Source organism: Pyricularia grisea, assembly GCF_004355905.1.
Source record: "Pyricularia grisea strain NI907 chromosome Unknown Pyricularia_grisea_NI907_Scaffold_4, whole genome shotgun sequence".
NCBI classification, from domain to species: domain Eukaryota; kingdom Fungi; phylum Ascomycota; class Sordariomycetes; order Magnaporthales; family Pyriculariaceae; genus Pyricularia; species Pyricularia grisea.
In genome coordinates this window covers 4,049,514-4,059,636 of record NW_022156718.1, presented here as the reverse complement: position 1 = coordinate 4,059,636, position 10,123 = coordinate 4,049,514, and the positions used below count along the sequence as shown (strand labels likewise).

Here is a 10,123-nt window from a genome sequence, read left to right as displayed (position 1 = left end):
CCCAAAAAAAAAAAAAAAAAACAGCTCACGCATGAGGGACTTTCATTTTGTGTGCGACTTGTCAGCAAGTAGGGATAATGACAATCCAATATGCATCAACATTCCTGTCTAATTTCTAGGAGAAGGGCTGAGGTGCTTGGCATATCTGTGATTGGATGTTTGGGGAGGAACGTTTCCCAAGTAGGCCGGCACAGCCTCATGCCTGGGGGTTTTGGCACCATACTACGCATAGGTACATGACCTACTAAACGTCCTCAACCTATACTACGTGTAGGCTAAGCGAGCGGATTTGCATTCTGTGTAAACATGACAAGCTATCGTCTGGTGACTAGTCATTGAGGTAAAATGGCGATATATAAAAGCATCCAAGAGACCTACGTACCTACGTCCTGCCTCGCCATCTGTTGTCAATTCAACACCTCTCCTCCCACTTATATCGCTAGGCATCCTCAAGCTCAACATGCGCTTATGAACGGGCCTAGCAAACACACTGGACAGGCAATACCACTTCAACCCACAGAGCAAATGTCAACCAACCCCGAATCATCTTCTGGCTCGGCAGCAGCAGCAACAATGGCCAACGACAAGAACTCCCCAGAGATCACCGAAGCCGAATCCAGCCAAACGAAGACGAGCCGATTTTTTTCAAAGGTGAAAAAGGCCCTCAAGTCAACACCCAACGAGCGGTGGAAGCAGATGGAGGCGCAGCGCCCACCGCGGCGCGACAGCGATGAGTGGTCGTACATGACGGACCCTGAGGACTCGACCAAGCGGGTCAAGAAGCGCAAGAAGAAGATGGTCACGTACAACGCATACCATACGCAGGGCTATGAGGACTACTGGTCGGGCAAATTGGGAAGGTTTTGATCATGAGCGGTGGGCGGGATGTGGTGTATTGGTTAGGTTGAAACCTGTGGATGTTATTTTTTCGTCTTCTTTTTCTTTTTCCTTTCTCAAACTGAAGCCTTGATCATATATGTAGGTAGATGCTGACCTCGTAAATGAGCCTCGGTTTTCTGCATTTTTTCAGCTTGGTTCCGATGTCTAGTCCTTGCCTTTGATTCGGAATTTTCCATCTCTGTTGCCTGAGCTATGGCAATTACATCCACACCTTCATCTGCCATGTTATAAATACGCAAAAGTAAGCCCCAACCCCCAAACGTCCCATCATTACTGAAGGTTCACAAACAACCCTCCATCAACAAGCAGCTGCGCCCCCGTGACGTAGCCACTCAGCTCGTCACAAGCCAAGAACACCGCCGGGCCCGCCAAGTCCTTTGGCTCCCCCGTCCTACCGAGCGGTATCCTACCCTCCATGTACTCCCTCTTCTTGTCATCACGGAGATCCTCCTCGTTGAGCTGCGTGCGGATCGTCCCCGGCAGCAGGGAATTGCAGCGAATGCCATACTTGCCCAGCGCGACGGCGGTGGACTGCATCAGCGACAGCACGCCGGCCTTGGTGGGCGTGTAGTGGGTCTGCAGGCCGCCGCCGACGAGGGCCGAGATGGACGAGACGCCGATGATGGAGCCTCCGGGCGGCGTCTGGCCCCTCGCCATCTGCCTCGCCGCCGCCTGCACCACGTAGAAGCACCCGTCGAGGTTGGTGCGCGTCGTCTTATCGTACAGCGCCGCGTCCAGGTCCAGAAACTCGGCAAACGTGCAGATCCCCGCGTTGCTGACGCATATGTCGAGCCGGGACGAGTCAAAGGTGGACAGCGCGTGCGACACCAGCGCCGTGCCGGTCGACGGCTCGCGCACGTCGCCCGGCAGGTGCGTTAGTCGTCCTGCCGTGGCCGACGAGGTCGAGATGGCCTCGGCCTCGGAGATGAGGGATTCGAGGTGTGGTCGGTCGCTCTCCAACCCCAGGTGGTTCACGGCGACGCTGCAGCCCTGCCGGAGGAACTCGAGGGCGATGGCGCGGCCGATGCCGGTGGTGCCGCCGGTGATGATGGCTGTCTTGCCTGCGAGTAGGTTGGTTGGAGGCATGTTTTTTTTTTCTTTCTCTTTGTTGTTCCCCCGTGGTAGCCCTTTAGTGTGGTGAGAGAATACAAGATCCCCTCGTGAGTGATGATTATCAGCAGTGTTGTGTGTTCACTCTGGGTGTGGTTAGGTTCAAGGTCCAGGGCCAAGGTTTCTCCTCTACCAAGCAAGAAATTTCAAAATGATGAAAAGAATATGTGTACACGGCAGATTAACCTCTAGGCTAGATCTGGTCCAAGAAAACTGTACAAAATACAATGCAATCACAAAACTTCACAAAATACTCATGGTAATCATTCGGGATCTACACAAACATGTCCCGACTTGGTGGGGGAGCTCCATGTACCAACCCGGCATCTAGAACCCCCGACGACTCGGGGCAATGGTACATACAGCACTAGGTAGGTATGCATGGTGGATTTAGCCTTGGAGATCGGGGAGCATGAGTGGGGGCTTGGAGCTATTAACCCCGCGATCCTCGGGGTGCTTTACAGCGAGCATGCATATGATGCAGATGTGTGCGGCCAAAGTCAATGCCGACATTGGTTCCCCCGCTCCGTCATGTCTGATTTTGAGTTGATGACATGTGACAACAGTTGATTGTAATGCATCAATCCAGCGAAAAAAAAGATAACAAATTCATATGCTATTTTAAATTATGCAAAATGGGAATTATAACAAACATGTAACTCCAAAACCTCATGACGTCGTAAGCTCCTGAACCTTGTTCACTACCGCCTCCACAGCACCCTCCTTCTTCTCCTCAGCAGGAGAACCACCGCTAAGTGCCTTCATCGGTGTGGGGTTGACCCAGAATTCGCCGGGGATCATCTTGGCCCTCGCGGCAGGATTGAGCGTCAAGCCGAAGCCTGGCTGGTCCAGATCCTTGGGCGTCAGGAAGCCCTTGGACGGGATGATCTCATCCAGGAACAGATCGCCAAACACGGGCAGCACACTCTTGCCGTCGGGCGAGTTGGCCAGATACTCCTGGAAGGGTGTGTTGGGCTGCGACATGACAAAGTGGTAGCTATAAGGGCCCGAGGCATGGGGCACGACGGGGATGTCGTAGGCGGCGGCCATGGCCGAGACCTTGAGGAGTTCCGTCAGGCCGCCGAGCCACATGACGTCGGGCTGGATGATGTCGAGGTTGCGGCCCTCGACGAGCTTGCGGAAGCCGAAGCGCGAGTATTCGTGCTCGCCCGTCGTGAACTTGAGCGTGGGGTGGGCGCGCTTGATCTGCTCGAAGCCGTCCGTGTCGTCGGGCGACAAGCACTCCTCCCACCAGTTGATGTCCAGGTCCTTGCACTTCTCGGCCAGCTCGATGATGTACGACACGTTCAGTGACATGTAGCAGTCCACCATCAGGGGGAAGTCTGGCCCGACGGCCTCGCGGTGCTTGCGGAGGAACTCGATGTTCTTCCTCATCCCGACGTGGCCCTCGTCCGGGCAGTAAGGGAGTGGCACCTTGGCGCCCCAGAAACCCATCTCGCGTGCCGCTGTTGGCTCGGGACCAGTGCAGTAGAAGTTGAGCCGGTCCTTGGTCGCGCCGCCGATCATCTGGTAGACGGGCTCGTTGCGGATCTTGCCCAGCAGGTCCCACAGAGCGAGGTCGATGACGGATATGACGGCGATGGGGAGACCTTTACGGCCGTAGAACATGGATGCACGATACATCTGCTCAAAGAGGTGGTTGGTCCTGCGCGGGTCGGCGCCGATGAGGAAACGTTCAAAGTGTTGGTGTGTGAGCCAGCATGCGGGAGGGCCTTTATGTAGAATACGTGTTAGTATTAGACTAGAACAACATGACTGATGGTTGGGTTTTTTTCCCTGTTTATTGCTCACCTCCAAAGCCAGTTGCATAGCCAACGGTGCCGTCAGTCGCCTCAATCTCGACAAAGAAAGAGCCCAAGACATTAATGCCCCAGCTTGTCCGAGATTTCCTGTACTCCTCCCATCTTGAGCAAGGCGTTGAGATTGGCGAGTCAATCAGCCTGGGTAGCAATCATGATTGAGGTTAGCAACGCTTTATTTGCTTTTCAGAGTGAACAACAAGAGACGCTGCCTACCAGTGTCCTCCCTCAACATTGTGGTAGTCGCCACCTGAACCGACACCGCCAATGACAAAAGACCTTACGGCCTTGATCGTGGGAAACTCTTTAACAGTAGTCATTGTGAACAATAAGGAGAAAGTTGCGAGAAACCAGAGATCAAATGCTGTCAACTGTGACACGCAATTCGAGATGTGGTATGAGACAGGTAGATGGATGAGAGAAGAAAAAAAAGAGACAGTCAAGTTGGTTTTGTCATGTGGGCATGTACGCCTAAGTAATGTATCTAACCAAGGTCATCCTACCATAGAACTACCGTCCAAGGTTCGGCCTGTTTTAGGCTGGCTTCGGGGTCAAGAGCTACAAGTGCCGAAGCCATTCTCGGGTGGCATTTGCGAGATGGGGGTTGACGCATGAGGAGGAATTGCTCCCCCAAAATGCCCCGAGTTCGGTAGCTCCGACGGGCAAGCACCAAAGATAGTGGGGGGAGGGGTTGCCGAGGTGAGACTCTAGCTCGGGTTAATTTGCACCGACGTTATGGGCCTACCCACTGCTCAATTTCAGTTGGTGTACTTGCTGCACTTGATCGTCGGTAAGTGTTAGTAGGTGTTTGTGACTTGATTACGTTCTAATTCTAATATTCTCACCCAAACTCTAGGGCCGCCGGCAAAGAACCATGTGCTAACGTCGCGTAGGTGAGTAGGTACCTAATCTAGGTTATCTTACACAGAAATGTCAAAACACAATAGATTGTTTGTTTTCTGCAAGCATGTGAGTCAATTCAACTTTATTTTGTTCTTGATTGCGTGGGATTTGAACCTTTTAGCTTTACAAGAACCAACTCTAATCTGCTAACCAACACCCCTGAAGCACAATATCTTCCATTTCCGTTAGATCACCAACATTTTCTGACCAGGACTTTCTTTGTCGACCATGTCTTTGCACAATCTCATAGACGAGTTTGCCCTCATTAGTGCAAGCCCGGATGGATGTCAATCAACAGATCCATCGTGTGTAGCAGCTGTCTTCTCACAATCGTCGTCACCCTTGATCCTTAAGACCTGGTAGTACCGCAACAGCTTCACCCCTTAAACCGTTCCAGCTTCTACGGGTCAAATTGAGAGATGACTCGGCTCTGCAGCCAAGATCCCATGGTCCAGTGCGGTGAGAAGTGGTGACTCAAATTCCTGTGGAATGACGGCAAGGCCACCCTCGGGTCCATGTCGGGCGCCATCGAGGGAATGACCACGGCCGCGACGAACCTGATGCGCGTCACAAACGAAGACCCTCTCGAGAACCGGACCGCCGACCCCTTTTCCGTCTCCGTTAGGGGCATCACCTGGAAGAACGAGTTGTGCATCCGCCTTGACTGGCCCTGGGCTGACGATGAGAATATCGCGTTGCGTGCTAGCTGCGACAGAGGTAAGCGGGAAGAAGGGGAAAAGGAACGAGACGAAAGTATGGACTTGTTCGATTTAAAAGGTATAGATGTTAAGATCAATAAGATCACAATGGTGTTCAAAAGGTTGTCCAGCCCGGGATTGTGGTTCCTGATCTGACGTATGTACAGTCCTACAACTCTGGCGCTACTCTTCGAGAAAAGACTGTACATGGAGACGCCGAAATGGACTCTCTGCTGCCAAATGTCGTCGAAAAAGACAGATGTAAATATACGAAGAGCAACAACGTGACCTTTCTGGGGAGTTGAAAGTACCTCCTTAAACCAGTCTTCAAGGTTTGAATATCCGTAACGTCTTCAGCTGTCATAAATTGTGGCGCGTGCCGCAGAAGTGAGTCTCATAACACCTACCTACATAGCCTCAAAGTCTGAGAACTTTTAGACTTGTACGGATATTTCATCTTCACATCTGCGCTTCTATACTCAATGGGCATGATCACAAAACACACTAAGTGTGGTTGCTCTGTTTTTCGTTTTGCTTCTTCGGTGCAGTCAAGTAAAAGAAAATCCATCCAAATTGCAATAAATACGATGATAGAGGCTGTCAGCGTCAAGTTCTTGTCTTCTTCCTATCTAAAATACGTTGAATCTCGAACTTATCAGACGAATGATGTTCTACCACTTGACTTTGAATCCTAAGCCTTACGGGGAGATAAGCCTGTTATAGTAGGCACTAGACTTCGTATATTTCTTTTCGGATACGCACGTGTCACCCAGCGGCTTTCCATGTGTGCCCAGTAAGGTAGAAGATGATTTCAAAGATGGGCAAAGCTAACTAGAATTTTGACCCAAAATTGTGAGAATGACACACTAAGTCGAAGTGAAATTCCGACTAACAAAATCAACAAAGACTAAACTAGACTGGCTTGAAGTCATCCTCAGTTATAAAAGCCCCGATGAAATTCCTTTGAAGCTAGCACCCTCGTTTGAATTATTTACCTCAACTACTGCATGCTATTGAATAAAAACTCGTATGCAATTTGCACCATACCTTTGCATTTGTTTGCCCCGTCGATTATCAGTTTGATCTTCACTGTTCAGCACAGTCTTCGGCCTACAAAAGAATAAGAATCAACAGCAGAGTGATAACAAGCAGATAGCCCCTAAAAATCAACTGGTGGCAATACAGTTATGTTAAGTGCTCTCAAGACGAGTCACTAGGTACAGAGCAGTATTTTGGATGAAATGATCCAATGGGTTAAGATAAATAATGGCAAATGTTTATTGATCATCTGGAACACTCAAACAAGAATCGAATTCAAGGCAGTTATTGTAATATGATAGAGCACAGCTTCTTCAACATAACACACAAGTATCCAATATATTCAGTTGTCCAGGTCTGCCTCAGTTATCTCAGTCTTGACGAGCAAAACACCTCTAGAGGGCATACCGTCCTTGTCAAAAAGACGAACAAATCGGTATCCGGCACGGAGTCTATCCAGGCGAATACAAGCCCAAGCAGCCACGACATCGGGCCCCATGACGTCGTTCATAATCACAAAAGACAGAAATGTCAGCTCGGGCACCACCCCCTTGACGTCCAAAAACTCAATGATGTCGCCGCCAAAATCAGGGCTGGTACCCGCACCCCTGACCGTGGTGCCACTATACCCAACCTGCCTGACGTCCAAAGGCGTCATATCTTCGCCAACCAAGGCAGTCAGAGGGTCCGGTTCCGTATGCAGTCCAACCTTGACGTATGGGATGAATGATGAGGCGTCGTCCTTCCCGTTAAGCGACGGCAGGTTCTGTCCCGCCAGCACGGTGATGGCTACTCTGTCGAGGGTCTTGCTCCTTAGTGCGCGGTCCTTTGCGTCGCCGCTTCTGTACCCCTCAGGCTTGACGACGTAACCATCCGAGCCGGCAAACATGCCCTCGTTGAGCATCATGCCCGAGTCCCAAGACTGCCAATTGAGCGCAACCAGCTGCGCACCGGCGCGCCAGAAGAGGACGGGGTCAAAGTTGGACGAGTCGAAGCGCATGCCGTGCGGGTACAGCCGCATGAGGTAGTTTCTATTGTGTTGGAAAAACGCAGCCGGCTCGCGTCGCTGCGTGTCAAAGGCCATCTTTTCCGACAGCGAGAAGATGTGGTTTGCCATGGCGGCTTCGGGCTGCGCGAACGACTTGAAGCTGACGCCGCGAGTGTAGACGCCCATTCTGCTCAGCCTGGGCGTAACCTTGGGCGCCTTCACACGTTGGGTCTTTTTGGTGCCGTCATCTTGGTTGATGACGTCGAGGATGCTGTCGTCTTCGTCCCCGACTTGGCCGTTGTCCACGCCAGACGTTATGCTACCGCTGTCGTCCTTTTTGTCTTGGGGAACGTACTTGACCTTGATGAGGATCTTGTTGCGCAGGTCGGCGGGCGATGGGAGCGCGGTTGGATCCTCCTCTGGTGTGGGGAGGAGGAACTCTTCCCAGGCCTCCTCCATAATATCGCACATGGCGTTCTGCTGCAGCGGAGAGCAGTGGACCTCGAGGCTGACAATGAGCGGCAGATCCGACACGGCAAAGGCGTGCTCCTTGACGACCCTGCATACGTCGCGGAACAGAACCTCCTTGGTGAGGGTGAAGCCGTGTAGGACCCGGGGCTCGCCACGCATCATGTCGGCGATGCGATCGTCCACGGTGCGGCCTTCAGGGTCCACCGGATCAAACTTGTTCATCACCCAGCGTGCGGCCTTGATCATCATCTTATCTTTGAAGGTGACTTTGTACGTAGGACCGGGCTTGCTATCTGCCTCCCCGGCCTCCTTGGACGCTAGGTACCTCTCGTTCTCGGCGTCATCTTGAGAGTACCCAGCCAGGAAGCGCTCCTCGCCGTCCCAGACGTCGATCTCGATGCAGCGGCACCCGCGGAGAAGCACGTCTTTGTAGGCGTCAACGCTTGAGTCGCTCGACAGCTGGTTTCCAGTGAGGTAGGTGTTGTGGCTTGACGAGATGAAGTAGTCGTTGAGGGGGAGGCTCAAGTCTTGAGGCACAGCCATCTCGAGAGCGTTGCCACTGGGTGAGGCGATGTAGTCCAACAGCTCGCGGAGGCTCATGCCTACCTTGTCAGTAAGGTGCGAGGAGATGCCGTTGGGGTCTTCCTGCTGGGTGTGTTCCATGAAGATCCCAAGCTGGTCTCGCGACCACATGTCATTCGCGTTGGCATACTTGTTGAATAGCCTGGCAATGTGACTGTACAAAGACTCGTCAATCTTTTCCCGGATGCCGCTGCGCACGGCGCTGGGGTGACCACCACCAGCTTTGTACTGATTCAGGGGGAAGTCGGTAGACATTTTGACAGATTAGGGAGTTGATAAAAAGATTGTTTCTCTCTCGCTCTCTATCTGTCTCTACCTCTATTTGTTTTTTCGACCCTCTATTGCGTGTTTAGCTTCGACTGATCCTTACCATTTTGATGGCGCGCAAATTCTTTTTAAAATCCAAACCAGATACAAGTCGCCAAGGTGAGGCATCCAGCTAAGTGGGTAAGGTAATGATTCGGCTTGCTCAAAACAGCATCGTGGACCCCTAAATCTACCCACACAAAGTCATCAACCGCCCCCCTTTACATTTGGGACAGAATCCAATCCTCTCATACCTAGACTTTAATACAGGCTTGCTACCTTTTTGAGCTTCAGGATTCTGAAACGACAACAGACTTAGGCAGTGCAACGCTCATTTTTCACGTTTTATATCGCAAATATGCAAACATATTTGGCTTTCAACAAAGATAGTATGTGTGCCAGCCCAGCCGGCAACCGGCCAATTGGACCGTATCCACCTTGGTGCCACTTGTACTAACATGGGAGGAGAAAAAAAAGGCCGCGCGGCCGTCTCAATTACCACTGTAGCTCTAGATTTAGTGTAGAACTAGTCTTGAATTGGGCAAAACAGTACAATACTGGTGTGATGGTATAATAGGGCTAAGAATCAGTATGTCCAACTGTTGTGGCAGACGCGTGGGGATGCGGGAACCAGATCGGGCCTTTTCCCTATGTCCAAAATTAGGTTATTGAGCCGCGTACCTATATCTTGACTACGTTTCCCGTTACATAGGTACCAATGTGACTGTGAAAGACGAAGGTGCTTAGACTTGAAACGGTGAAGCGACGCTTAAAAATTTGATGTTTCCTTCTGCCTTTACTCATATCTGACGCCATGGCCTTGGGCGTGTGTTGAGACTGATACGCAATCAGTTCAAGGTCAAAAGTAAAGTCCAAAAGAAAGAGGGAAACAAAACCCAAGACTCCAATTCCTGACAGCGGGTAAGGCTATAAAAAGAAAGCAAAACAGATTAACGGGATAATAATTTCCGTGGATGTAAAAGGGTTAGGGCTTCTAGGGGTCTTGGGCGGGCTTGCAGCCTGTCAAAAATCAGGTCGAGTTTACTATGGTAGTTTCTTCAAAAGCGACTCTAAACGAACTCCTCTAAACGCACCAAGGGTCTGCAGAGTTCTCTTCCCCGCAACCGCTTGGCCCCGCTTCCAGACTTCAGGCTGTCGTTTCTTGATCCAATCCCTGCTCAAGAATCGGTGCCGCGGCTCCCCCAAAGACCCCCACTTTAAATGTCTTTTCCCCAAACAAATCAAATGTACAGTAAAGATCGCATCCGAACCACCGAGCTGTTTGTTACGCAGACAACCAAGCAAAA

General features: G+C 51.3%; 5 protein-coding genes across 5 annotated transcripts; 2 read left to right on the top strand and 3 right to left on the bottom strand.

The window, feature by feature from the left end:
• Positions 1–525: 525 nt before the first annotated feature.
• PgNI_07906 (uncharacterized protein) lies at positions 526–867 on the top strand (the record flags this gene model as incomplete). The annotated part of the gene is made up of 1 exon (XM_031127910.1): positions 526–867. The coding sequence occupies one exon, from the start codon at positions 526–528 to the stop codon at positions 865–867; it is 342 nt and encodes a 113-aa protein (XP_030981265.1).
• A 303-nt stretch (positions 868–1,170) lies between these two features.
• Positions 1,171–1,986, bottom strand: PgNI_07905 (uncharacterized protein; the record flags this gene model as incomplete). The annotated part of the gene is made up of 1 exon (XM_031127909.1): positions 1,171–1,986. One exon carries the CDS (start codon positions 1,984–1,986, stop codon positions 1,171–1,173), a length of 816 nt encoding a protein of 271 aa, XP_030981588.1.
• A 612-nt stretch (positions 1,987–2,598) lies between these two features.
• On the bottom strand, positions 2,599–4,292 carry PgNI_07904 (uncharacterized protein). Its single transcript, XM_031127908.1, has 3 exons — positions 4,047–4,292; positions 3,823–3,971; positions 2,599–3,743 (listed from the first exon to the last, which is right to left on the bottom strand). The coding sequence occupies exons 1-3, from the start codon at positions 4,148–4,150 to the stop codon at positions 2,680–2,682; spliced, it is 1,317 nt and encodes a 438-aa protein (XP_030981266.1). The 5' UTR covers positions 4,151–4,292; the 3' UTR covers positions 2,599–2,679.
• A 422-nt stretch (positions 4,293–4,714) lies between these two features.
• PgNI_07903 (uncharacterized protein) lies at positions 4,715–5,563 on the top strand (the record flags this gene model as incomplete). The annotated part of the gene is made up of 2 exons (XM_031127907.1): positions 4,715–4,799; positions 4,899–5,563. A coding segment is annotated over exon 2 (315 nt), but the record flags the coding sequence as incomplete, so codon positions are not given.
• A 1,249-nt stretch (positions 5,564–6,812) lies between these two features.
• Positions 6,813–8,765, bottom strand: PgNI_07902 (uncharacterized protein; the record flags this gene model as incomplete). The annotated part of the gene is made up of 1 exon (XM_031127906.1): positions 6,813–8,765. The coding sequence occupies one exon, from the start codon at positions 8,763–8,765 to the stop codon at positions 6,813–6,815; it is 1,953 nt and encodes a 650-aa protein (XP_030981252.1).
• Positions 8,766–10,123: the final 1,358 nt, after the last annotated feature.

What these genes read in the sequence shown, in the direction of transcription:
- PgNI_07904 (XM_031127908.1), bottom strand. Translation starts at nt 4,150, where the DNA reads ATGACTACTGTTAAAGAGTTTCCCACGATCAAGGCCGTAAGGTCTTTT. An exon ending in AATGTTGAGGGAGGACACTG is followed by an intron (nt 3,972 to 4,046) that starts GTAGGCAGCGTC and finishes ATTGCTACCCAG; the next exon opens with GCTGATTGACTCGCCAATCT. An exon ending in CTATGCAACTGGCTTTGGAG is followed by an intron (nt 3,744 to 3,822) that starts GTGAGCAATAAA and finishes TTCTACATAAAG; the next exon opens with GCCCTCCCGCATGCTGGCTC.